The following is a 27,906-nucleotide window of genomic DNA, read 5'->3' as shown; positions in this document are numbered from 1 at the left end:
TCCCAAAGAATGAGGAAGATGTGCCCACCAGACACGCTGGCCTTCCAGCCTCACACAGGAAATGGTACCAATTAGCACCAGCCTCACTGTTCACCCAGAAATGGGCAGTAGTTGCCTTCCAACTCCACTCCCCTCTACTCCCCTCCCCCGCACAGTTTTCATGGGCTCAGGCCCATACACAAGAGTTGAGAGAAGAGATGTCCCTCCTCCCCCCAGAGGACCCTGGTTCTCTGTAGGGCTCAGGAGAGACCAGTGTGGGGGCAGGGGTGTAGATGTCAGGGAATGTTGGTGGCTGGACCTTCTTGTGACTTTCACTCACCACCTGTACATCTAGGTGGACCAGTCTTGGCTCTGCCTCCTCAGGGTTATAATCATTGTTGGATTAGCGGGGACATCACTTCTGAAACAGCCTGTCTACCTGGTGGCCCAGCAACATCTCCACCTGAACCTTTTTCTCCAAGGAACAGCCTTCCTACTTTATTCATGAAGAAACCAAGTTAGGAAGAACCAGGCAGCACAGGACCATGGTGGCCAGGCCGCCTAATGCCCTTTAACAATTATAACAAAAATGTCCTGAGGACCTACTATGTGCAAAGCCTGGGGGTGGGGTAGTGACTAAGAAAAGTTGGGAGAAACTTTGGTCACTGAGTATTTTCTAAATGCCAGACCCTGTAATGGGCACTGATTCTCTCACAGCTAACTTCCCTGCACGTCAGAATTGATCATTACAGTTTTAGATGAGGAAACCACAAACTCCAAGAAGTCAAGTAACATACCTGAGGTCACACAGCAAGTAGGGAAAAGCCAGGATTTAAGTCCTGATTCCTTAACCTACTGCTGGTGGGAGGAGGGTCACAGATTAACATCTTCCAAACCTCTTTGCTAGGTTTGCATGTCCACTTGAAGAAAAGACCAAGGTAGGTGGGGTCCTCATAGGGCAGCATGCATGCTTACAGAGCAAGCTGTTTCAGAAGTGGTTTCCCTTTCATCCAAGCTGGGGTGGGACCTATCTTGTTGGGGGAGCCATGCTGGCTCAGAATCTCAGGCTGATGGGTACCCTGTCTGAGGGGCTCTGAGAAGTGACAGAGGTGGCCAGGATGCCCATGGGAAGTGAGGATCTGCTGGCACCTCCCTCTGCTCACTTCCCATAGCCATGTCTGTCTCCTTCTGCCCAGCTCCGGCCTGGAGGCTCATAGCCATCCTGCTGGGCCCCTGGCTGGAGTCACTGAGCTGTGGCCTGCTGCCATTAACTCTGCCCACACTGCCTGCCCCATGTCTGGCCTCATATGAATGGGTGGTTTCAGCCAGAGCCGTAAGTCCCAGCCCTGTACGACATGGCCACTTCTGAAGGTCTTACTTAACTGCAGGGCTTGCCAACCCCTGGCTGGGCCCCTGGCACACAGTAGGCCCCCTACTTGATTCTTTTGGCTTCCAGCAGCAGAGACCTGAGACTTACCAATTAGCACCTGGGTCATCAGCACCTCAGCCTCCCCAGCCTCCCACCCTGGACACAGAACTAAGGGTGTGTGCTGGGCAAGGGGAGAACCCAGGGCCCCCGCACCACGCCCTCCCTGAAGGGCGCCGGGGGACCCCCTCTGCTCTGAGCACTTGCCAAGCTGTCCAGTGGCAACGCGTGGGCCTGCCTTTCACCCCCGCCCCCAACCCCTCTGGCATAGCTGTCTCCCAAGAAACAGGGAATTTTCCCTCATTCCCATCATTAGGGTGCCAGGGCAAACAAACAGCCTAATCCAGATGAGCCCGGGGCCACAATCACATTCTCTTTGGGGGTTTTCTCTTTATTCCTAGCAATTTTGAGAAGCCTGAAGTAATTGGTATTCCACACAGGTTAGCAGAACTGCTGCCGCCTCCGTATTATGCCTTAATTTCCTTTATCACATAGCAAGTTGGAATTAATCGCCCCTCTCCTTGCTTTTTCCCACCGAAACCTATTACCAGCCTGTCTGCTGGTTAAAGTCATTTTGTGGCAGCTCTTGGCTCCTTTCCACTTCCCTGGGAATCTTTCCGACCAGAGCCAAAGAACAAGGAGGGGTGAAAAATCCATTTGTACGAAGTGGGGATCTCCTGTTGAGAACGTATTTCCCTCCCTGTTCAAGAGGAAGGAACGTGTCCAGCCTCCAGCCGGCACAGCTGACTGAGTCCCCTGTCGCTGAGAGCATTCAAGAAGGCGAAGTGGCCATATGTCAACGGTGGGAACAGAGGATTCCTGCACTGGTGGAGGGAAGGGGCAGGCCCTTGCCTCTCCTCGCGCCTGGATCAGTTTGTGATTCGAAGCTTCTAGCGTTCTGTTCTCTGTGAGTTTAAGATTCTTTCTGTGATTTCAAAATTGGAGAGTCTGTGAATCCATGGTCTTAACAGTAGGCCATTGGGTCTAAGTAGTTTTGAGATTCTAAGATTCTCTCCTGGACTTGAAGATTCTCTTCTGTGATTCTAAGGCTGTTTTATGATTCCCTGAGCCTCTTGAGCAGCAATTCTGCCCCACGACTGGGTCTTGGGAGGGAGTGTGACTGCTTTGCTGAGGCTGCCTTGGGAGTGTGGCCTTCAGACAACACAGGCCTTCTCTGGCCTCAGTTTCCCCACTTATGAAATGTGAGGGTTGGACCAGATGGCCTCCAGGGCCTGACTTCCCAGTGTGTTCTGCCTGCAGCCCCTGTTGGCGCCTTCTGAGCCTCCGCCAGTAGTGCCCCATGTGCGCTGGGGCCCCAGAAGCTTTTCCCTGAGCCAAGCCCCTTGTCTGCTTGCCTCCAGCCCTCTCCCATACCAGCAGGAAGGCAACTCTGCTCTCCTCCAGAGTCCCAGCAGGAAAGCCAGTGGAGGTGATGGTAAAAGATAAACTGGATCATTAATGAGAGCCTTTGTGTGCTCTAGTTTAGACATATAATTTCAACACCTACAGTCTCCTTTAATTCTCGCCCCGAGGGGGTGTAGTTATTGATCGTTAGCCCCATTTTATAGGTGAGGAAACTGAGGTTCTGAGAGGTTAACTCACCTGTAGTCATACTGGTGGTTCCAGGACCCCTAGTCACATAGCTTCAGGCTGCCTGCCCGGCTGGAGGTAACCAGGACCTAAGAAGCCTGATGTGATCAGTGTGATGAGGGAGCCCGGGGACCCTGGGGCCATCTCTCCCAGGAGTCTGCTGCCGGGCAGGTAGTGGCCTACAGACTCACACTGCCCTGCTGGAACCAGCCCCTGGGACGTTAAAGGGCTTCAGAGAATGGATCCCATTTCCTTCCAAATGCACCACAAGGCCAGAAAAGAAACTGCCTTCTCCATCTGCTTTTAGAACCTACCTTTTTCTTCTGAATCAAATAAAATTTCTCAAGGCGGGCTTCCCAGCTCCCACTGCTGCTGGCCAAAATCACTTCATCTTAGAGGTCCAACTCAAAGGCTCCCAAGCTCTGCCTGCCTTGCCAGCAGCCCTCACTTGCAGAGAAGAGAGCCGCTGGTGAGGGCTTGGAGACCCCTGACTTCAGAGTCCTTGCTTGCAGCTGGGGGCACCGAAGCGCATTGAGGGGAGATGGCGGAGGCTACACAGCAACCTCACCACTCTCAGTCCTAATCAGGACCATCTTACCCTTTTCTGGGTTGTGGCTGTTATATCTGAGTTCCCGTCTCCTCAGCTTGGCTGTAAATCACGAGGGAAGGTCCACCTCTCACCTTTTTCTTTCCTTGTAGAGCATTAGGAATAAGATGACCTGGGTTCTGGTCCTGCCTTGAGCTCTGTGACCTTGGGACAGTCCATTACCTTTCAAAGGCTTTGCTTCTTCATCTCTCAGAGAAGCTGATGCCCCCCCATCTCTTGCCCACCTCTCAGAGCTGCTGTGAATAGCCAGGCCAAGGGGCTGGGGGCTGGGGTAGCGAACCTGTCACGCAGCACCGCATCCACTCGGGATCCCAGTTCTGTAGATTTCCGCTGGGCCCTGCTGAGTTTTCAGCCACACAGTCTCCTTGACCCCAAACAGCCCTGAGGTTCCCCACATCTGAGGCTCCTGCCAGCAGCACTCTTCCCCTCTCTCCATGGAGCATCTACCTGAGCCATGAATGTACTCTGCCATCCTCATCACCCAGCAGCACATCTGCTGCCCCTCCTAGAGGTAGGAGCCAACCCCCAGGCTCAAAGCACTCAGCCCTGCCCACACATCTGTCCCTTCTGCTCTCTACCTGGGGAGGCGCCCAAGGCAGGCTTATAAATAGTATATATAGAATACCTGATACCTTTCTCCTCCCATGTCTAGATGAGGAGATTGAGGCATTAAGAGAGTAAGGTCACCCCAGAGGTCAGGGGAAGCCTGGAGTAGTGCCCAGGGCTCCAAAGCTCAGACCCTCTTCCACACCACCCCTACCCTGGCCCAGATTTGTGGAACTCCTCCAGAGGAGCCCTGTGAAGGGCTTTCCCACAGCCAAGAGCCCAGCTGCAATGAGAGGGGAAGGTTTGCACCTCCTGAGGCCGGTTCCACAGTGGTAGTTGAGCCATGTGTCCCTGGCTCGCTGAGCTGTTGGGATAACTTGTGAGCTTGCTCCGGTCTGGTGGAGGGCTACTGGGGCCTCCTCAGGCTGTGAACAGGGAGATGGGTGCTGTCTAGGAGGGCTGTAGATTGTCACCCCAGTCCTGACAGCCAGGGTGGATGCAGCCTGGAAGGGCTTGCTGCGGGTACTGCCCAGGTCTGGCCTGCCAAGTCTATGGTGACAAAATAAGTGCCCCGTGGAGAACTAAGCTTGCTGATTTTCTGCCCTTGGTACTCTGGGCCCCAGCTGGCCTAGGGTGAGGGTTCCACTCCTTTTGGCCTTGTTGGAGGTGGAAGGCATTGTCAGACACCATCAACCGTTGGTGCTTGAGCTGACCTGGAGGAGTGGGGAGAGTTTTGCCAACTGAAGATGGAAGAAGTCCCTCCTGCCTGGTGGAGCTGCACAAGTAAAGGCACCTAGTGGGAAAGCCCACAGTTTGTCCGCGACTGTTGAGTGGATGTGGGGGCCGGAGGTAGCCAGTGATGGGCCAGAACAGATAGCAGGACAGCTTGATGGATTCCCTAGTACCTGCTAAGATACTTGGTCACATTCTAGGGAAGATGGGACAAAGAAAGACGGCTTTCTGATTACGGAGAGGCCTTCAGCAGGACAGTGACTACTGGCTCTGGGTTGACAGCCCCCACCTGGAGTCACAGGAGTAAATTGGGAGGGTCTGTCTGGGCACTGAGCCATGGTTCCCGCCTTCTGCCATCCTCACTCGGGACCCCATGTGGATAACACCATACCTCAAAAGGAAATAAACTTAGAGATCATCCTGTCCAATCCAGGCACGTCATGGAGGAAGAGAGCAAGGCTCTGAGAAGGCAGAGGATTTACACAAGGTCACATAGTAGAGCCAGGGCCCCAGGCCAAGGGTGGGAGAGCCCAGTGCTAATCCCATTCCCGGTGAAATAACCTTCACTCCCTCCACCTAACATCCAGCAGCCTCCCTGGCACAGGTCTCAGCAACTTCACGGAGTGACACGCTAACCTTCAGGCCTCCTGCTGGGCCGAGGCTTCCTGGATGGCCAGCGCGGAGCTGGGGGTGACCCAGAGCTCAGCTCAGACCAGCTTCCTGGGCAAGAAACCTTGGGGCAGCACAGAGGGGGTGCCCCTGAGAGACCCACCCAGCCCTGGGCCAGGGGTTTCCCAATAACAGAGTGTCACTGCCCATTTTTCACCAGGACAGCCCAGTGGGGCTCCTCCTGGAAACACATCTCCTACCAGCCTAATTAGTGGAAACGGTTGCATTTCTGCTTAGCCAGGGCTGCTAAGCCACTGCCTCATGGACAGAGGGTGCATGCGGGGGCCAGTGCCCTGACTGCCTGTGGGGTGGGAAGAGGGATTGCCTCTCCTTCAGACAGCTGGGGGTTATCTCTCCATCATTTTCTCCCTCATGCCACCTGGCTAAGGGGCAGGAATGACTGATCACCTGTCTCTTCCTCCCTTAGCAAACCCAACATAGGCTGTTGACTGAAGCAGTGTCTACCCTCAGTGGGTTGTCAGGCCCCCCTCGCCTGGACTCTTCACCCGGCTGCAGAGTTCTGCCCAGGGAGTCCTGGGTTTCCCACTTGAAGCCTGTGGCAGAGGAAGGTAGCAGAGCCCAAAGAGGCCTGTCCAGTGTCACCCAGCATGCTGATGGCAGAGCCAGGCTGGAATGAGACCTGGAGCTTTTTCCTCAGCTACAAAAGAGGAAGCAGAAGAGCTGCTTCTCTTTCCATTGGGGGCTGGTGGCAGGAGAACAGGGTCTGGAAAGTGGGGGTCCTTCAGGCTCCCAGGTCTGCCCAAGGGAGGTGGAGCCATGGACCCCCACCCTCTCCTCCCCAGCTCAGGTGGCCTGCTTGGGGTTAGACAGGAAGGTTCCCTGGTCAGAGGAGGCTGAGTCCCCACTGGGGCCAGCAAGTGCTCCCACCCAAGTGGAGGGGCAGTGTGTGTCTGGGAGCCAGGCAGGGCTCTGGCTGGAGGTCATAGAGGGTTTCCCAGCCACGCCTCCTGCCCTCTGGAGGCGTCCACTTGGAGAATACCATGAGTTTCCCTCAAGTTGTTTCCTGGGGACCTAAAGTCCCAGTGTCAAGTGGGTGGCTCCAATCCAGGGTGGGCCGTCCTAGTCTAAAAAATGGGCAAGACAGTGAGTGTCTTCTCTGTGCACTGCCTGCTTCACTAAGCAGCACCCTCCTGCGTGGTGCTTGGGCCTTTTGCAGGCGCCAGCTGACCCCGTTCACCTCTCCCCCACACCCATTCCCCCCACCCCCTCACAGCTGTCACTGCCGCAATACCTTCTGCATCCACAAATCACTGCGACAGGAAGACCCTTTGTCGTCTGTCCCTCGGAGACGCTCCTCTTCCCCGTGGCGACAGGGAGTCCCACATACCCCAGCGAGGGCTTGGACCTCCCTTGGTGACAGTGAAGCCAGGGTCAGGCGGCGTCCGAAAACAGCTGGGATGTGCGGGGGTCTGCAGGAGACACTTGGCTGTGGGAAGCCCCAGGTGACCCTCCGGGAGGGGCCCGCGGCAGCACTGAACACCAACCATTTGTGTCCGAGTCACAGACCCAGCATGTCAGCTAGACGGGGTCCTTAAAAGTTTGTTCTCATGAGGCTCAGAATGGGAAGAGATTACACGGTATGTCAGAGGTACGGGGCCACAGATATTCTTTGAGCACCTGCTTGGTGTCAGACCCTGTGTGAGGCTGGAGCACTGTTGGGGACACCCAGGCTGAGGACGTTGCCCAATTTAAAAGCAAAGATGCCCTCGCCAGAGTGGGCCTCTCCCACACACCCCTTCATTCCTCCATCTTCCCCTCCAGCCCTTCACAGGCCCACGCCTCCCTTCAGCACCTGCTGCTGCTTGTTTCCTCTTTCTCCCTAGGTGGCATGAGGGGGTGGGGAGGAAGCAGACTCAGATGTCACCTGCTGATGGATGGTGGTGGCCTGAGCCCCGGAGCCTGCTGGGCAGCACAAAACCGAGAGCTGAGCCCCGCCCACCACGCTCCGTGGGTGTCAGGACACTGTGGGAAATGTTTGCCTCTCTGGCACTGCCAAGAGCATTGAGTCTGACTGTCAGTGTGGACGCAGAGACACAGTCCCTTGCAAGGATGGAATGGGGGCCATCCACAGCTCATTGACATGTCTGACTCGTGCAGTAACTGCCCTGGAGGCCCGTCCCTGGGGCTGAGGATGAGCAGATCAGAGTGGTGCAGTTTGAAAATCTGGCGTTATTAGAGAATGAGAACCTGAAACCCAAGGCAGCTATTCTACGTTATATTAGACCCATGGAATCTTTAAACCCAGGGTTCTTAGGAACCTCACAAATCTAGGCGGGGTCAGGGTCAGGGTTTGAACCCAAAGCAGCTGGTGATGGGCTATGAAGCCTGGGTTTCCTGGCCTTACCAGGCCTGTTAGGCGGATGATGGGGAAACAGCTGATGGGGTCCCCTCACCCCGATCCCAGTCGTGCAGCTTCATTTTGAATCTGTGCTGGAGTTTATATGCTGGAGTTTCACTTGGAAAAAGGATTCCTCTGCTTAAAAATAAAGAGTCAATTTTCCAGGCCCTGTGCTGTGCTGCAGCTCCGTACCAGGACCCGCTGCAGCCTGAAAGGGTGGTTCTGGTGGTGTGAGTGGGCAGGCAGGGGGTGGAGTGGGGGAGCGGGCCTCCAGGGAGAGGGTGCAGGTTGCTCTGGGCCACTGTCTCCTCCCCCTCTCACTCCTGCTGTGTTTTTACTGCAGCCAGAGAACACTCCGGGTCTGTCATCCGTTGACTGGGGTGGCAGTTTAATAGTAGTTTCCTGGACTGTCATTTAAATCTGCCTGCCAGGTTAGTAGGCCAGGGGCGGGCTGGCACGCCCCCTGCCCCCACCCCGGATCTTCGTTCTGCTGGCAGTGGTTGTCTTGGCAACGCCAGGGCCTGGTGAGCTCTGCAGAAGGGTAACCATGGGGGGAGCAGCCCTTTCATCTCCCCGACTCTGCTACAAGTGGCCCAGCTGCCTTAGGTCTACTTAGGCTGTGGGGCCAGAACCAAGCCACCCAGAGCCAGGCCACCTGGTGCTGGTTCAGGCCTGGGAGAGGAAATGGGGAACAGACTAGTCCCTTCTGTGCAGTGGGTTCCAAGGTGGGGCTTTACATCTTTGCTGTCTCAGATTCTCACCTGCCCTGGGAAGGGAAGGGACCTGCCCCTACTGACTCAGCAATAACGTTGAGCTGGAATCCACCTTGACCTGTCTGTAGAAACCTGAGGGCAGACAGAATCTGCATTCCTGACATCTCTCTCATCTCTGTCCCACATGGACTGGTATCAACCCCCCTCGCCCATCCTGGGCTGTCCTCGGAACATGTCCCTGCTTTGAGGACGGGGTCTCCCCAGTGGTGTCCCCTCAGCTCACTCCGGGCCAAGTGCTCTGTGGACACCTCCTATCTGTCATGGCTTGGTGGGGCCGGCCCAGAGATAGAAGACTGGGGACCAGCCTCTACTGTGTGACCTTAGGCCAATCCTTCCCCTCTCGGGGCCTCGTCTTCTTACCTGTACAATCAGGGGCTTGCACTACAGTGGCGTTTCGTCGGGTGTGGGTCATTGGACCACTCGTTTCTTGGGAAATTAATAGACATGGCAACCAAAAAAGACGTTCCTTGGTTAAACAAGTTTGGGAAGTGCGGGAGGAAATCAAGTCAATCCGATTCTCTGCTGGAGGCTTTCTTAGGGCCGTTAGGAAGCCAGCGGGCACCAGCAATCTCCAAGGAGGGAAATAATAAGTGTCTTATCTCAAACATCTGATGGATGCTCACCCCTACCCACATCCCGACCCCCACCGACCTGCGCTCTGCTGCTCTCTTCCTCTGCTAGGAAACCCTGAAGGAAGCCCTGGCAGCTTGGAGCCTGGGTTTCGTTGCGTGCTAAACAGCAGCCCTGTGCTTGGTAGAGGCTGGGTGAGTCTCTGGGTGAACTCAGGAAAAGCCAGGCCCCACGCTGGGCCTCTCTGAGGGGGAGCTTTGTGCCAGGCAGGGTGAGTTGGCCCCTGGCCTAGTGGAGCTCCCAGGACCCCAGCCCTGCATGGCCGTTCTGCTCGACGCCCTTATCCTGGGATGCCCTTCATGGTTCTCCTCACTCCCGTGGCTTGGCTGACTCCTCTTCCTTGACCACGGTGCCTTCTTCCTGGAAGCCTTCTTTGACCCCTTGGCTGGGTCAGGTGGCCCTCCTCTGGCATCCTGGCCGCAAGGTGGGACCAGGAGTCAGAATCCCTGTGTTCAAGTGCAGCCCTGCCCATGGACATGTGCTGTGCCTTTGAGCAGCTACTTCTCTGTGGGCCCTGGTTCTCTGGCTTACAGAATGGAAGAGCTACATAGGGGCCTTCAAGGCTCTGATGTGACAGAGCACTGTGATTGCCAAGAGGAAGCCACACTGAGCAGCTCCACCTGGCAGCCCTGACTAGTCTTTGTTTTGAAGCCCCCATCTGCACTGGGGCTGTGGGGTGAGCGTGGGTGGGGAACAACAGTGTGAAGGTTGCATATTGTCTCGGGGAAGGATGCCTCTGGGGGCGGGGAAGCTGGGAGGTGCTGAGTGATCATAATAATTTTACAAGATCATAGACTCTGGGCACGGAGAGAGGCTTAAGATTCAGTCAGCACCACACCTCCATTTCCATATGAGGAGGCAAGTCCTATGTGACTGATGGGCCCAATGTCACACACATAGCAGCTGGGGCTGCTGACTTCACACACCTCAAACTTGCATGTTTCTGCTTTTCAGTTTATGCCCTGCCACCATCCTTAGCCCATTTGCTCCTCACCTCAATGCTGTGTGGTGAAGCAGGGATAATATCCTTGAATACAAATGAAGAAAGGTTCAGAGAAGTTGTGTAACTTGGAAAAGGTCACACAGCCCACAAGTGGCAAAGCAGAGTTTGATTGACTATGGACTGTCTGATGCTTTCCTTGGCCAGCATTCTTATTATAAATAGTAACTCCCACTTCCTTTGTCCTGGATTTCCCATTCTCTCCCATTCTGCCCTGGGATGGGCCCCTCCCCACTGCCCTCTGGAATCTAAGTCCTTTGTGGCAGCTCATCTGTTGTCATGGCACCAGATTATGATGTCGCAGACCCTGGATGACTATGTACTGCTCCTGGACTGTGGAGTACAGGGACTCACAGAGGTGGGCATTGTCCAAGGGGCGACTAGCATGAAGGGACATGAATCGCTGGAAACAGAGCCACGGCGTTGAGCCCAGCTGGGGAATCACCCTGGGAGCTAGAGCCATGGCTGCCAAGGCCAGGAGAGTGGGGGCTGGCATGGCTTGCTCTGACTGCCTCGAAAGACTGCCCAGCCCTCATCTCTTGGCAGGGCTGATGCAGCCTCGTGATGCAAGGCTGTCGGTCTCCTTAGACTGAACAACCCAGCACTGGGATGCTTACTCTGATCACCCAGGAAAGCCTTTTGCCTTTTGTCCTGTGTCAGTGCTGCATGGGAAAGCCACCATCCCCACTTGCCCAGAAAGGGAAGGAACGTGCCCTGAGTCACCCAGAGAGGAGGTGGCCATGCCAGGATTCAGTCTCAGCTCTGACTCCAAATCCTTCCATGTAGTTACTACACTTCAGACATGGCCCATCAAGTCCCAAACCTGAAAATGGCTATGCTGCCTCAGTTTCCCCAGGGCAGTCCATGAGGAGAGCACAAGTTGTCATAGGCCCAGGTTAATTTTGCTGCACACTCGGCACATTCAGAGGAAACACCTCATGCAAGTATTTCTGGGCTGTGGCTGATCTGCCCCATTGCCATGTCCTATGGCCCCTGGGATCTAGTCACCCTGCGTTTGCCTTTCTGAGGTGCTTATTCTTAGCCTGGTATTGCTAAGGTGGCTGAGGGCCTTAGTGGAGGGAGCCTAAGCTTTGGCAGCTGCACCATGGAATTAAAATCCCACTTCTGCTACCTACACCCTCACCTCTTTGAGCCTTAATTTCTTCTTCTATAAAATGGGGTTAATAGCAGCTACCAGGGGCATCTTTGTGAGGTCAAATGGTGGCCCTGCTCCACCCCTAGATGTGACCTTGGGCAGCCAACTTAACACCCCTGGGTCTGGATTTTCCCATGTGTCAAGTGAGGACATCATGGGCCCTTTTTCGTGGGGTTTCCTGGTAAAGTACCTAGCACAGAGACTGGCACACAGGATATATGTGGAGAATGTTAGAACAGGAAAAACAAAACAGTGGAATATACGTTTCTTTTTTGGATGCTGAGCTTCTGGTGGAGGGAACACTGGTACTCATGTTAAGAAATGCCCCAGGTGCTGGTTTCTAACCGTAGTTACTTTCAGATGATTGTGGGTCATGATTTAGCAAAAGGCAGTATTGGTATCTATTACCTGCAATGACTCCTTGGCACAGGGCTCAGGGAGCGGCTGCTCAGGACCCGGGACTGGGAGTCAGGAAAGCTGGTTCTGATCCCTGCCCAGCTGTTTCCCTGGGCCTCAGGCTCCCCATCCGTAGGTGGGTTCTGATTCCTCTGGTTTCTTCTACCCTTGCACAGACAGAGGTATTCTTCTAAGAAAAGTGTGAAGAAAACTTAGAATGCAGAAAAGAGAGCCAGTGTCTGTCCCCAAGTTCCTGCCAGGCTGCTGAGGGCAGGGGAAGCAGTCACCAGGCAGCCAGAGGGCCTGTGGGAGGATATACATAATCTTAGGCTGGACACTACGAGCTTCTAGGGAGAAGGGGAGCCCTGGCTCCGGAGGTGTGAGCAGAGGCTCGGCTGCTGTTTCCATTGGGTTCCGTGCCCCCACTGAGAGCTACCCCAAGTTGGGTCTGGTGCTGAATGTGACCCAGTCCCTACACTGGAGGAGTGTCAGGCCCATGGAGGGGCAGGGAGGGGAGCAAACCATGCTGGTCCCTGCGTCGTTCCTGTTCTACTTCTGCTACCAGCTGTGAGATCTCAGCCGGCTACATATGCCCCCTGGAAGGGAACAGAACACCCCTTTTCCTTGGCTTCTAATTAAGACTCAAACCATAAAAACAGCAATAGCTGCTACCTACCAAGTATCTGCTGTGACAGGATGTCTGCTGCATGTTCTTCAGAACATTGTCACTTCTCGTTGCTCCTCCTCAGAGCCCTTTGTTTCCTTCCTCCCATTATAGAGATAAGAAAACAGAGGCTCAGAGGTTAAGTAACATTCCCAAGGTCAGATAGAAAGAGGCACAGCTGGGATACAAACTGCCCGTGTGGAGGCCTACTGCTCCAGACTGGAAGCGCCTTGGAAGCAGAGACTGATTTGGGTGTCTTGCCCAGTAGATTCTCTTTCTACCACTCTGACCGGATGATACCTCATAAATCTTGCCACAAAGTAATCATTTGCTTTTATGATTTATTGTCACCAGCTTACAGAAGGGGCCTTGACTGTAGTCTAGTTGCGAGGAGCAGGACAGGCAGGTAAAGGGACTGCACACTGGCTGAAGGGGCTAAAGCAGCTGCCATAGGCGATCAGGGAAGGCTTCCTAGAGGCCGTGACAATGGAACTGGACTTTGCAGGCAGAGAGAGGTATGACAGGGGAACAGGCATTCTTTTGGTGGATAGATCCTGCCACTGTCATGGGACTTGTGCTCTGGACTTGGAGGGCAGGACCAGGTGTCACCTGTCTCCACCTGGTGCTTTGTAACACCAGTTGGAAATAGGTGACACCTGAGTGAACAAGCCTTTCTCTCCTGCCCTCGCCTTCTGGTCGGTGGTGCACCCTATGGCCTTGTGGGGCTGTGGGAGGTCACGTGGTCCAGCATGTTCTGGTCACCCCATAGTCATCTGACTATCCTAGAACAGCCTTGTATGCCCCTCACACTCTTCTTCTTACCCCACAGCCAAGAAGACCTGTATGGACAGCGACTTCACCTGTGACAATGGCCACTGCATCCCGGAGCGGTGGAAGTGTGATGGCGAGGAGGAGTGTGCTGACGGCTCTGATGAGTTCGAGGCCACTTGCAGTGAGTCCTGCCCCTCTGGCTGGGTGGGGGGCCTTGCTCTGGGCCTTGGTTTCCTCATCAGATAGATCTTCCTTGTTCGAGGTTGGGAGGCTCAAGTGAGGTGATCTGTCGAACACAACCCCAGATTCGCTTTGTGCTGCACTCTCAGGAGCTCCTGGCGGACAGTCAGGTGACTCTAGTAGCTGGTGACCTGTTTCTGGGCTTTCTTCACAGCCCTCTTGCACACTGGGCCCTGTTCCTATAGTACCAGGAGCTAGAAACAGCCCCTTTGAGCCCTCAGCCCAGAAGTAGCCATAGCACATCTTCCAGGCCTCCCCTCGGCCTCCCTCACTATTTATTTTTGAGGATTCTAATCCTAATTCTAATAGTACTAATGGCAGCTGGTGCTTATGAAGCATGTACTGTGTGCCAGGCACTGCTAAGCTCTTTGTTTACGTTAATTCATCTTATCCCCATAGTGGCCTCATAAGACAAGTACCGTCACTTTCTGAATTTTGCAAAGGAGGACATCCCAGGCTCAGAGAGGTTGTGTGACTTGCCCAAGGCTACCCAGCCAGTTTTTGAGGCCTCAGCTCTTTCCTCTGCCCTGGACAAGCTGAGCCCAGGAGCCCCAGCCTCCATGGCATGTTGGGTGGCAGCAGAGGCAGCCAGGGATGAGGCGGAAGAATAGAGCTGGAAGGCCATAGCCAAGCCCCAAGCCCACCTCCCACCCTCAGGGCTTTATCTCTCTGATTTCTTTTCCAGGCCCTAATCCTCAAAGCAAACTTACACCCTGCAGGTCATTCTGTGACATTTGTTAAATTAAAAAGGAGATGAGAAGGGGGTGGGGAAGGACCCAGTGGTCTTAGGGGCAGAGCTTTAGCAGAGTGAGCCTGAGACAAAAGGCAGCGGGGTGGGGAAGGAGGGGGACCACGTGGGGGCTGGTGGTGCTGGTGAGGACCTGCGAGTCACAGTCCCAGGTCCTCCATAGGGGTCATGGTCACCCCAGAAGCAGAAGCAGGGACAATGGAGGCCAGAGTCCCATCTAGTCCCATCTAGGGCTGCGGCTGGTGATAACTGGGTTTCCTTGTCTCCTAGCAACAGAGCTACCAGTCTCTGCATGAGAGAAAGAGAAAGGGGGGTGGGGGCGAGGAGGGGAGAGAGAGAGAGAGAGAGAGAGAGAAAGCTCGAGCAAGAGTGCAAGAGCGACCCCTGCCTGAGACAGGCCCCCCCATTGTTTCCTTGTACAGCTTGCTGCCCCTGATGTTCCTGCTATGCCACAGGCCCCATGCTTTCCTCACCCCACCAAGCAGCCAAACCCAGTACTGTCCTGGAAGTGCCTGGGCACGGCACAGCTTGCTTCCAAAGGAAAAAAGCCCGGCCACACCCACTGTGACTCTCATCCTCATGGCAACCTTGGGAGGGAGGTGGATCCCCATTTAGAGAGAAGAAAACTGAGGCTGGGACAGTTTGGCCACTTACCCAAGGCTACCCAGCTAACAAGGGGCAGAGTATGTGCAGCTGGGTGTGTGCTTTGGGGGAAGGGAGCTGTGCAATGGGGGCTTTTCCACCATTGCAGTCAGTCAGCTCGGCCATCTGGGAGCCACTCTAGCAGTTACCCTAGGCGCTCACTGGGGGCAAAAAGGAGGGGAGGGGAGCCTCATCATGATTATTATTGGGGTCTGTTCTGCTGCCTAAGAGCTGCGCTTCCCCTTCTCCCCACATCCCTTTGTATTGGTGTCCCTTTTCATCTAACTCCTGTCCCCACCCCACCAGGGTCCTGTCCCCCCCCTTTGGGCTGCCTCCCTCCCCACCTGCTCCTGTCCCTTATCCTTCCTCTCTCAGCCTCTGCGCTCCCTGCCCTGTGTCCCCATCTTTCTCCCTTTTGCCCATCCAGCACTTGCCTCCTTCCCATCCTTGGGGCTGTGCAGGGGTCCTCTGGCCTCACCCTTCCTGCCTCCCAGGCCCACTTTTTGCCCAGCTCTGCGGCACTGTTATTTGACATCCAAGTAACTGGAGACCTAGAGAAGTTGAGGGCCTTGCTTCCAAGACACACAGGTTGTTCCAGACTAGTCTGCCTCCCATGACAACAGACAGGCTCCACAGGCTCTTTGAGGCTTGACAGAGCGCCCCGTGGGAGCAGCAGCCAGCGAGGCACCCAGGCAGTCGGGAGGCCCAGCTTCTGCGCTATTTGCTGGGGTCCTGCATACTGTCCTGCCCCAATCCGGGCCCCGGTTTCTAACATTCCAGAATTCCAAAGACCATGATTCTAAGATTCCTGAACTCAGGATTCTGAGGCCCTCTGTCTCCCTTGCCTGTACCCAGCTGGGCCCAGGCCAGAGGCGGGCAAAGCCTGTGGGTGGGGAGGACTGCCTGAAAGAGGTTGGCTAGGGTGGGACCGTGAGGGTTCAGCAGAATTGGGGGCAGCAAGACTTGGTAGCAGGCTTGCTCACAGCTTCCTGACCGAATGGGAACCCGGCAGCCAACCCGCTGTCCATTTAATTGGCATTGCCATAGCAACCTTCACAGCCTACCAGGTTTCTGGGGACTGTGCCAGTTCCCGGGATAGAGCCCCCTCCCCACCTTCAAAGAAAGATTATAGGCCGTAGTGAAGTGTAGTGGATTTGGTCTTTGATATATTTGGGTTCAGGTCCTTTAACCTGTAAGACCTCAGGCAAGTTGCCCAATCTCCCCAAGTCTCAGTTTATTCATCTTTAAAATGGGGTCATGGTACCTGCCTTACAGGGGATGTGAGGATCAAATGAAAAAAATGCACGCAAAGTGTCAGGGCTGGACTAATTGGCAGTGTTATCTTTATTATTGTATTTTGACTCCAGGCCCTCTCCTGGACATACAACAATTAAAAATCTTTGAATAGTATAAGTAAGGGGGCTTGCATCGGGAAGGAAAAGGATTTGGGAACAAGTCCTTGTTCTGTGTTCCCGCACTATGTTATCTGCTCCTAGCTGGCTATGGTTTCTCCCAGCTCTGTTTCCTTCTGGTTCTGAATTCTGTGCCTATCAACAATAGCCTGGAGTCACGTAGGAAAGCCCCGGACATTTGCCTAATGCAAGTAGCATTTCAGCTCTAATTATAGCTCACTTGATTGGGGACAGCTTCTGACCCACCTTCAGGCATCTGTTGGGAGGGGGTGGGTGGGGAGATTGGTTCAAGGTAAATGAGTTACAGTTCTGAGTGCTGCTTATTGAAAATGGGGTTTTATGTATTCATGTGTCTTAGAACCTTTCCACCGGGAAAAGAACCTCAGTGATAAACCAAGTGCACCTTCCTATTATAGGTCAGGAAGTGGATGAAAACCCTGAGATTTTCTGAGATCACCTACCAGGTTAGGTGCTGACCCAGGTATAAGTATTCTACCTGACTCTGTGTGAAGGAGCTTGGTGTAACTGCCCCCTTTTGCACGGTGGATGTGCTTCCTGGGGCAGCAGCTTGCTCTGGTCTCCTTGGAGTTGGCGGTCGCCATTGGGAAGTTGTCTGCCTCTACGTGTCACGTGACCTGACACTGCAGATGTGCTCGCTCAATAAGGAGCTGTCAAGCACTTTCATTCTTTTATTCAACAGACATTTCCCTTTTTATTAATTTGTGAACTTATGAATTAGAGAAAGTACCCATGGGTTTGGATTTCTGGGGCAGGATTCTCTGGAAATTTCTCAATGCCTGCAGCCACTCCAGGATGCAGTGTCAGGTCCTTGCCTCCTGTGCAGGATACGTGATGGAGATAGTGGGTTCTTCATCCTGCCTGTCAGAGCCTGAGGATGCCTGGACAGCAGACCCCAAGCATCCCTTGGGCATCTATCTGTGAGAGAGAGAGAGAGAGAGAGAGAGAGAGAGAGAGAGAGAGAGAGAGAGAGAGAGAGAGAGAGAGGTATTCTGGGGTAGGGGCTGCTTTGCGGTGGGCCATGTGGACCATGATAATATAAATCCCCAGGGGTGAGACCAAGGCCCTCCCAAGCCTTCGCATTTGTATTTCATGAAATAAACCAAGGGCAATTATTTCCTGAGCTCCGAGTTTGTTCCAGGCTCTGAGTGTAGGGATTTCCATATGTTTCCCCATTTAAACCACCCACCATATCTAGGAGATTATGTAACCCCATTTTCAGATGAGGAGAACCAGGTGCAGAGAGGTTAAGTGACTTGCTGAAGGACCTCTGTGTTAGTAAATGAGATTTGGACCCAGGTCTGTCTGACTCCAAAACCCACGTCTGTCTCCTGCATCATGCTGCCTGGGGCCTTTGGCTTCAGTCTTCTGGAAAGTAGACATCAGACTGCCATCTGCCATCTTGCAGACCCTCCCTGAGCAGAGGCCCAGTGAGCTTCCTTCCTCCAGTGACCCGTCGATCTCAGAGATGCCACAGAGACTGAGGGGTGGGCGGAGGGGAACTGACACCAGCCTGCTTTTCTTATGTACGATGGTTAAGCACAATAAGTCAAGCAGTGCGTTTGGAGTCAAGCCCTGGGATGGTCTCTGCTCCTCACTGCAAGACTTTGAGCAAATGACTTACTGTCTCTGGGCTTTGCTCTCCTTGTCGGTAAAATCAAGGTAATGGTAGTACCCACCTCATAAGGAGATACTGCATGTCAACACGTACGCAGACCAACTTCCCAGGGCTAAGCCTGTGAGCCCGGAGAGCGAGGTTCGCATCCTGGCTTTGGGGACGAGCTGCATCATAACGGAGACACTGAGGTTCCAGGAGAATTAGGCAGATGGAACCCCTAGGACCCAGTAGCCTCGGTAGGTCCCTTCCCCTCTCTGGGCCTCGGTCTCCTGTCACTGCAGTGGCTGTGCCTCGATGTCACCTCCAAGGACTCTCGTGTCCTGGCATTCCAAGACTGCCCTGGCTCTTTGAGGGCAAGAAGGCTGCTGTCAGGCATTTCTGAATCCTCGAGAGCGTGTAATTAGAGCTGTCTATTTAAGAACACAGCAAATGTCTTATTAATTATAAAGAAAGGAAGCAGACGGATTGTTTAATCATTGTCCTTGCTGAAAGGTTATGCAATTAACTGTATAAATATTCATTAAAAGTTCAAGCGGCTGCCTGCTGGACTAGGCTCTGCAGAACGAGACCCCAGGAGGTGGTACAGGCAGTCAAGAGACATTTCAGTCACCTGGACTTTTGCGTGGAGAGTTTGGGACTGGCTCTGGACCACTTCTCCACCCATAGGAGCATGTGGAGTTTGGAAAGGACAGGGCTCTAATCAGAGGAGCTTGGACTCTGCCTCTCACTGCTGTGCATCTTCAGGCCATTACTTGGTCTCTCTGAATCTCAGTTTCGTCATCTGCAAAATGGATGAGGGACTGCTGCCCTGCTCCACTCCAGGGGTGCCACTGACATGATCTTTGTGAATGGTACCCCTGGAGTTTGCACTCACAGCCTGCAGGGCCTGTTTACCTGGCAGGGTGAAGGTAAGAGTGAAATAGGAAAATATCAAATCCTCAGCGTGAAGCAGCCTGATACACTGTAGGTGTTCAATAAATATGGCTTCCTTTCAACTCCCCTGTGAGGTTGTTTCCTGAGGCCTGGCTTGGGGATATATGGTCACCTTGTCCCTCCATCCCACTGTTCTCTCAGGCTTGCAAACAGGCAGAACACTGATATCCCTTTTCTGGGAGTGAATTTAAAAGAGATGAAGTAGCCTATAAGTTTTGGACTTGCAGAATGATAACCTGGGGGTTTCAAATGGGAATCTCTGGGGGCTCGGGGGAGTTACTAAAATGCAGATTCCTGGGCTCTGCCCCTGAAGTCTGGATTCAGTCTATTATGACTGGGTCCAGCAACCTGCATTTCTAATAGTCCCCACACCCCCACCCCTTAGTCAGGACTCTGGGAAACGTTAGTTGGCTTAAGCTCCCTTGTGTTCTGATGGGCCCAGAAGGGGAAGTGCTTACGGAGCTCCCACAGCGTGTTGATGACAGAGGTACCCTGGAAGGGCCCCACCTCCTGACTCCCAGGCCTTCACCACCCTCTATTGCAGCCCCGAGGTGGCCTTTATAAAAGGTCTTTTAGTGTTAGCACTTTCCAAAATTCCACCAGACAGTCATTTATAAGGGGACATTTTTGTAAAATGAATCCTGTGAATTCCGTATTTCAATGGGTTGCCTTCTATTTCATTAAATGTATTCTTGGGGATAACTTTGGGGTCCCCACTTGGGTCTAAGAAACGCCTCTCTTATGGCACAGTAGTGTTTGGAGGCCTGGACTCAGACGTCTGTCCCTCACCAGGTCTTATCTGTGCCTTTTTCTCCATCCCTTGGGGCCTCTCATCCCAGCTATGGAAGTAAGAGGAAAGCACATGGGTCTGAGATCAAAAAGAACTGCGGGTCAGGCAACGGTAACCCACTGCCTCTGGGTGCAGTGGACGGTGCCCAGTCTCTGGTATCAGCCATAGCCGACTCTGAGTCCTCGCTCCGTTCTTCCCACGGTGTCTGGTGCACAGTAGTGCTCGGTAGATACTCACTAAGAGAATAAACCAGTCCTCGTCTGTCACATGTGGAGAATAATAGTAGGTATCATTAGTGTGCCCTGGGCTGGGTGTTCTCCTAAGTGCTTTCCTGACATTAACTTAGTCCTCATAGCAATCCTATGAGATAGGGAATAGTATCATCCCGCTTTATTGGCACAGAGATAAGGACTGTTGGCCATGGTAGATACCAGTGAATGACCAAGCTAGGACTTGAACCGAGGCAGCCAGGCTCCAGAGCCCATGTTCTGGACCTCCATGCTGGAGGTCACCTGCTGGGTTATTGTGAAGACTAAGACTGTGCCTGGCACATCCTACAGACCACTGAGTCTGGGCCTTCTGTATACCCTGAAAGGCAGTCAGGAGCCAGCCACTAAGGTCTGAGACGTGTCTGGCTTAGTTGGGTCTGTCACGTGGGTCACTTGGGGTGAGAGCCATCCCCAGCCCTGATCAGGGTTCTCATTCTTTCTTCCAAATTGAGAATCAACCCTGGGGCTCCGGGCTCCTGACTGAGTCAGCCTCTGATTGCGGCTGCAGTAATTATAGCGATGAGGTCCCGCTGGGCCCTGCCACGCGGCAGCTGCTCTCAGCAGCAGGCTCAGCACCATCACCAGGGGAGGGACTTGGAGGAGGTGCGTTGTACCTGGGCAGCTGTTGGGGCCTTCGTGAGCCTTTCAGATCTGCAAGTTCAGATCGTGGAGTCACTGATCTGCAAGGCAAACCAAGGCCCAAGGATACACAGGTGGGAAATGGCAGAGTTGCACACAGGGCATGGCAGCTCCATGTTGCTGGAGCTAAAAGGGGAGTTTTGGAGGGGTGGGAGGTAGAGCCGGTGAGGCAGGCAGGGGTTGGCCAGATCAAGGAGCGGCTTGAGTACCAGGGACCAGGAAGCCATGAAAGGGTGTTAGGGCAGCAGTGGAGTCAGATGTAGGATTCGGAAATTCTTAGGGGCGGGCAGGGGCTTCTTCTCGGATGAATAAACTGAGACATGGAACAGGAAGTCTCTGATAGATTCCCAGGGCCTCGGCAAAGTGACTGGGGACAGGCAATAGGACTGGTTGGTGCCATGCCCTATGTTCCCCTTGGCTCAGCCATGCACATGTCTGTCTTCACAGCCAAGCAAGTGTGTCCTGCAGAGAAGCTGAGCTGTGGACCCACCAGCCACAAGTGTGTGCCCACCTCGTGGCGCTGCGACGGGGAGAAGGACTGCGAGAGTGGAGCAGATGAGGCTGGCTGTGCCACCTGTGAGTCCGGGGTCCGATCCCAGGTCTGCCCAGCATGGTCAGGCAGTTCTAGGGGACTTGGTCAGTGGAGAGGAAAGGGCGATGATCAGAACACTAGTAACGGCCAGGCACTTTGGAGTCATTTTCTTCTTTCATGTCACAACCACCTCACCAGCAGCCATTATCATTCCCATTTTATGGGTGAGGAAACTGAGGCTCAGACAAGCGAGGAAAAGTACCCAAGGCTGAGTGATGGAACTGAGATTCAAATTCAGGTCTGGACAGCAAAGCCCATGAGTTTTTCTTACCATGCCTGACATTTGCTCATCCATTCCATGTCTCTACTGATCTCCAAGAGAGGGCAGGGGGCCGTAGCAAGAAATTCTGGTAGCCTGGGCCAGGGCGCTGGCAGTGTTGGGGGGTGGGGAAGGGGAAAGATTCTTGAGGTGAGAAGGATGACTGTTTCTAAAATCTCAAATGTCACAAGGAGAGGAAGACACTCCCAGCAGCTTCGGCAGGGACAGATGGAAGTGGTCACTGGGGCAGTTCCACGTCACTGAGCTTCAAACACAGGATTATCTCCTTCCCAGGGAGCAGGCCAGCAGGTCCTGGGCCAGTGGGGATTGTGGTTGGGCCACGCTCATTTCAATTTGATGGGCACCTACTGTGTACCAGGCCTGGAGCCAGTATCTGGAAGGGACAAAGAGGCAAATCCTACACAGTCCTCCCTCTGGAAGCTTATGATTAATGGGGAGACAGACTGGCTGTCAATAATGAAGCTGCAAGGCCAGGCTGAGATGTGTATGGGCGGTCACTGAGGAGCTTTTGCCAGGCACTTGCCCGCCACTGTCTTCCCCCTCACTCCTTCCACCAGCCTCTGCATTTGCATCCTATCCATCCTTCCCAGCCGAGGGGAGATGCCATCTCCTCTGGAGGCTTCTGAGTCATAGGACTCTAAGAATGCTGGAGTTTGGATGTGTCTGAAGCAGGAAGCATCTGGGTGTTGGGGGAGATCCTGGCTGGGGCCAGCAGTTTCAAAGTCCTAGTGATGGCACTGGTTCGTTTCTTCAGCTGTGATAATTTTGTAGAGCCCCATCAGCCAATGAGAATCCTCTCATTTCCTCATCCCCATAGTCAGGTGTTTCCTCTGTCATAAAGGCCATCAGTCACCATTACACAGGTGGGAATAGCTCTAACTAGGGCGTGTTGTGGCAGGAAATTTCCTTGTTAATTACAGGAGATGGGGTGTTAGAAGGTATTAGTGGGCATCTTCTCTACAGCTCCCAACCACCTGGGCAAAGGAAAAAGAATGCCTCCTTCTCAGCTTCTTCCATGTATGAATGCTGGGAGTGGGGTCTCTGGGCGTAGGCCTGAGAATAGAGATCTTAAAGTTATTGCCACCTTGGAGAGAACTCAGTATAAAGAAGCACTTCCTTCCAGAACTCTGAACATAGCGAGTCCTCCCTTCCTGGACATGTACAAGCTGAGTCTGGACAGGAAGGAGGGGAGCTAATCTAGGCATCAGCTTAATCTTGAGGGGCAAACATCACAGGGTAGTGTGTACTTCTCCTACCAATGCCTCAAAATCCCAAAAGCCAGAGGGGATAAAAACGTATCTGTCAGAAACTTGATACAACTGTCAGCAACACATGACATGAGCTGCCTACATTGTGAAACTCAAGACATCATTTTATTTTATGTTCAATAACAATGAAAAAAAAAGGCACTTTTCCATAAGAAAATAAGGACACAGACACTGGGCGCCCCCACGTGGAGAGATCTGGTGGTGCCACCTGCTCGTAACCGGTGTCCCCTGTCCTGCATCCATCCACTCATGCCCCACCTGAGCCCTGGGGCCTGTTCTTGGCCTGTGTATAAGGAATGAAAGCGAGAAGGTGGCAAGGAGGTCACTGCTCTAGAAACAGCTTACACTTCTGGACGTGTACACTCCAGAAGAAAACCAGAAAGCCAAGCAGAGTCCAAGTTGGAAGGAAGAGCCCCAGACCTGAGTTCTGATTCCCTTGTCACCCTGGACTGACTGTGTAGCTCTGGGAAAATTGCTTCCCATTCTGGACCATAGTTTTCCCATATATAAACTGGAAGTTGGGTGATCTCTAAGGCCCTCCCAGCCTCTGCGCTCAGAGCAGCCCACCAGACAGGGGAAGCCCAGGGCCCCAGGCAGGGCCAGTGACCTTTGCCTTTAACTACTGAATATCCCTAAATTACTCCTCACACCTGGGCTAGTCCAGCATCCATCCATACCACACCCACTCACTGCAGGGAGCTCAGTGCCAGGCCCTCAGGGCAATGCTGGGTTAGTCTCAGAGGCCATCTCCATGGCAGTTTTGGGGCATGGGGCAGACAGAGAAGGACATGAGACCCAGAACTGAGCGTGATGTGAAGGGCACCCAATAGGAGAGTAAAGGTGGAGGGAGGCTTCCCAAGCAGGGGGATATGAGTGCATTATGAAAGAGGTGGAATTTGCCCTTGAAGGATGAGAACCCATCATTGTAAAGTGTAAAGACAGTGGTGGGCAAGAGGAGTGTATCCCGCAGATAGAACAGCTTGAGCAAAGGACCAGAGGTGAGAATCTGTGCAAATGGTCCTGTGTGGCTGAAGCATGAGTGAGGTAAGTAATGGGACACAGCAGTGGCTCCGTGCCAGTGGCCTTGGATGCCAGGACAGGGCACTTAGATGGGCTAGTTCAGGCAAGTGGGTGGGGGAGGGGCGGGGTGCTGAGCTGTGCTTCTGTGCTGGAAGGAAATAGCTCCAGACCTTATTCCCTGAAAGGGTCAGTGTCATGTAACGTATGATTTCCTAGGAACATCACAAAGTTCTTCAAGACAGACAGCACTCTGCAGCTTTAGAGACTTCTAGTGCCACCATTCTGCTGGCAGAGGACTGGAATTACCACTCCCAGTGAGGCCGGGGAGGCTCAGGGAGGGCAACTGTGTTGCCCAAAGTCACCCTGCACGACCCTGGCAGGCCTGGATTGTAAGCCCCCTTTGCTGTCCCTGAGGGCATGTCCACCAATCGGGCCCCCAGGAGGGCTCATTCTGGCCCAGAGGTGCGAGTCAGGGCCCCTGTAGCAGGACCAGCGAGCGGGCAGGGTCTCCGCAGGTGGGGGTCCGGCTGGCCGACTGGCTCTCTGTCCTGCGCAGTGTGCGCCCCGCACGAGTTCCAGTGCAGCAACCGCTCTTGCCTGGCCGCCGTGTTCGTGTGCGACGGCGACGACGACTGCGGCGACGGCAGCGACGAGCGCGGTTGTGCCGACCCGGCCTGCGGGCCCCGCGAGTTCCGCTGCGGCGGCGACAGCGGCGCCTGCATCCCCGAGCGCTGGGTCTGCGACCGCCAGTTCGACTGTGAGGACCGCTCAGACGAGGCGGCCGAGCTGTGCGGCCGCGCGGTCCTGGGGGCCACGTCCGCGCCCGCCGCCTGCGCCGCCACCGCCCAGTTCGCCTGCCGCAGCGGCGAGTGCGTGCACCTGGGCTGGCGCTGCGACGGTGACCATGACTGCAAGGACAAGTCGGACGAGGCCGACTGCCGTAAGCCCCGCCCCTCCATAGCGCCCAGCCCCTCGGCCCTCAGCCCCTGGCTGCCGGGCTGCGGATGCGCGGTGCCAGCGCCGGGCGCACCCTCCTTTACTCGCCTGCTGGTATTACCCCATTTTACTGTGGCGGAGTCCCAGTTCGGGAAAAGTAAAATGACTTGTTTGAGGTCACATGGCTACTAAGCTACAGAGCTCAGGTCTAACTCCAGAGGTTATGGGTACCTGTGTCCTTCGATAATGCCCCGCCCCCACCCCGCCCTTCCCAGTCACTCACTGGTTCCAACCTGGAGACCTTGGTACACTCAGGAACGCCTCACACCCTCCCTACCTGCTGCGCCGGCTCATCCTTCAGGGCCTCTCCCCAGATTCCTTGAACTTCCCAGCTGGGCTGGGTCTCTCCCCCAGGCTCCCTCAGGTCCCCAAGCCGCCCTCTCTTTCAGCACATTACACACTGCTATGCCATCCTCTGTTCATTCCTCAGCCCCCTTGGGCACCCTTAAGCTCCTAAATGGCAGGCTCTTAGTAGTCTCTGGGTTCCCATGCCTGGCACAGCGCCTAGCACACAGCGGGTGCTCAGGAAGGGTCATTCAGTGATGAGCACCAAGACTCAAAAGAAAGCTATGTGTGCGTTCTGGAGGGGTGGCCCTGGGGAGAGACGGTGGATGGGGAAACAAAAGACCTGAGTTTTAGTCCTGGCTCTGCCAGCCAAAGTGCTGTGTGACCCTGGGTGAGGCCTTCCCCCTCTCTGAGCTTCAGTCTCCCCATCTGTACACTGCAAGTGCCTTGGTCAGGTGTCCTTTGAGTACTCCCATGCTCAGCCACTGATTCTGTTCTTATCAGGGGTGGATATGGGGTGGGGGTGGGGGAGGAATGTTGTCCCAACACCACGTTTGCCCTGACCCTTTTCCCTTGCCTTCTCCTGGCAGCGCTGGGGACCTGCCCTGGAGACGAGTTCCAGTGTGGGGATGGGACCTGTGTCCCTGCCATCAAGCGCTGCAACCAGGAGCAGGACTGTCCAGACGGGAGCGATGAAGCTGGCTGCCTCCAGGGTGCGTGTGGTTGGAGGCACAGGGGCAGTGTCCTCTGAGAAAAGCTCTGAGCTTGCCCTTGGCTCTGGAGAGAGCAGAGTTGGGAGCTGCTTCCCCTTGGTCCCTGAGATGCATCTCCCCCAGAGCATCACTTCCCCTAAATCACCCAGAGCCCCTCCCTGGGGTCCTAGGGGCACCAGAACTAGATTTTTAAGGACTTTGCAAAAGCTGTAAGTGGACTAGGGGACGTGAAAGGGCACTGCAGGAAGTCCCACCTCCACCATCTGTCCATGTCCAAGTCTCCAAGTGGCTTCCCTCACTAGTTCCCAGGCTGAGCAGATTCTCAGATGACTCTTCTGAGGGGGTCATCACTCACCCCCTGCAAGAGCAGAGACCCTGACCTACTGGTCATCTGGGAAAATGGATAAAGGGTTGGGTGGTGAGCCAGTCTCCCCCATCCAGGACTCCCCTATCCAGGAGATGGTCAGTCCAGCCCCCAGGGTCTCTGTAGAGCTGCTGTTTTTCCCTCTGTGAGCTCCGGTACCGCCAGATCAGACACAGACACCCCCCCGGTCCTGCTTAGCTAGATGATTCTTGGGCTTCCTTATTATCCCTGGAGTCCTAATTATCCCTGGGGTCCTTCCTTCTGTGAGCAGAGCTCTCACCAGCCCTGCATTCAGCTGTCTATCCTGGGCCACCCTCTAGAGACCAGTGGGAACTGGGGCTGGGGCTGGAGCTCTGCTGACCTCCCATGGGCCCAGCCCAGCACTCCCTGCTAAAGGTCTCACAGGTGCTGTCCACTCTCTTGTCCGGCCGACAGAGTCCACATGTGAGGGTCCCCGCAGATTTCAGTGTAAGAGTGGAGAGTGCGTGGACGGCGGGAAAGTGTGTGATACCCAGAGGGACTGCCGGGATTGGTCGGATGAGCCTCTGAAAGAGTGTGGTACAGTACCTGTCTACAGCCAGCTGCTGGACTGACCCTCCTTCCATGCCCCCTCCTGGCAGCCTGGTCGAGGCCCTTGCCTGCCCCTTGGCACGTGTTCTGACCCTCTCTGTACTCTCGCGCTGTCCTGTGGCCTCAGACCAGGCTCTTTGCTTTTGGAGCCTCTCATTCTGCATCTGTACAAATCTAGGCCTTTCCTTTCCAGCCCAAATGCTCAAAACTTACGCTTCCTCTCACAAACCCAGCCTCTCCTCCTCACTCCTTCCACAGTCAGATCTCTGAGTGTGTGCTCACTCTGGAACCTTCTCTCTTCGTCAGTTTCTGCCCTGCCGACCTAGCCATGGCCCCTAGCCTCTGAGGCCTTCCACCCCCCTATAGGAGTCCCTGCAGAGGGAGAGGTGGGAACAGCAGACAGGTAGCCAACCGAGGCACATGCCAAGGCCACCTGGCTCAGGCCAGGCCTGGGTGAGGGGAGGACAGACCACGCAGCAGAGAGTGGCACCATCCTGAGCCCTAAGGAGCTCAGAATTTCTGGGAACCAGACTTATAGGCTGGACATGAGTGAGGAACAGAAGGAGGCAGCTGTCTTGATGGCTAGTGCTGTCAGGGTGGGCTCCAGGCTAGAAAGAACAGGAGAGTCTGGGCTGTAGGTAGGGTAGGTATTGCAGAGAATATACAGGAAACCCAGTGTGGGCTGCAGGAAGGTTCATTTCTGAGGTCAGGGGTTTGGGCAGAGAATTCCTGGAAGGACAGAGCCTAAGTCAGACCCTCCCTCCCTCCCTTCCTGGCAGACCCGTTTTCACCCAGCACCTCTCCTCCTGGGCACTTAGAGAAGTTTCATTCTCTGGAGCTCCCTAGGAACAGCATGTTTCTGTCTCTGTTGGAGATTTAAAGATTGAATTTGAAAGGAAGAGTAACTGGGTGAGTGAAGGTCACTCGGCCTGCTCCTGGGCTTGCAGGTGACAGACCCCTCCCCGTCACCCTCACAAAGGCCCTGCCAAGAAAATCCCAGAAGAAGGAACCTATGGAGGGAGAAGAAGGTACGGAAGCAGGAACACTGAGCCTAGCCCCCCATCCTGCCCAGACTTGGAGTTAGCCAGGAACTGCTAACCTACTGAACTTTCTTCTCTCTCGTCTTCTGCATGGTATACCAAAGAGAAGTACGTGTGCATGTGTTTGTGTCTCTGTGCTGGTGACAGGCCAGAATCTGTATCCATGGCTCC

At 54.4% G+C, this 27,906-nt stretch overlaps 1 protein-coding gene across 12 annotated transcripts in view; it reads left to right on the top strand.

Annotated features, from left to right (window-relative positions):
- The window catches only part of LRP8 (LDL receptor related protein 8), a 72,038-nt gene that overhangs the window by 18,976 nt on the left and 25,156 nt on the right, over positions 1 to 27,906 (top strand). For 4 of the 12 annotated variants that reach the window (XM_033114536.1, XM_033114539.1, XM_033114535.1 and 1 more), the window contains exons 3-7: positions 13,357 to 13,479; positions 21,055 to 21,183; positions 24,324 to 24,707; positions 25,639 to 25,761; positions 26,561 to 26,683. In XM_033114536.1, coding sequence (XP_032970427.1) covers positions 13,357 to 13,479; positions 21,055 to 21,183; positions 24,324 to 24,707; positions 25,639 to 25,761; positions 26,561 to 26,683 — 882 coding nt within the window. The remainder of the gene's footprint in view (positions 1 to 13,356; positions 13,480 to 21,054; positions 21,184 to 24,323; positions 24,708 to 25,638; positions 25,762 to 26,560; positions 26,684 to 27,906) is intronic. The other 8 variants (XM_033114541.1, XM_033114538.1, XM_033114537.1 and 5 more) reach the window with 3 other exon arrangements.

This window comes from Rhinolophus ferrumequinum, chromosome 9 (genome assembly GCF_004115265.2).
Source record: "Rhinolophus ferrumequinum isolate MPI-CBG mRhiFer1 chromosome 9, mRhiFer1_v1.p, whole genome shotgun sequence".
Classification (NCBI taxonomy): Eukaryota; Metazoa; Chordata; class Mammalia; order Chiroptera; family Rhinolophidae; genus Rhinolophus; species Rhinolophus ferrumequinum.
Note: the sequence above shows the minus strand (reverse complement) of the source record. Positions and strands in the feature narration are given on the sequence as shown.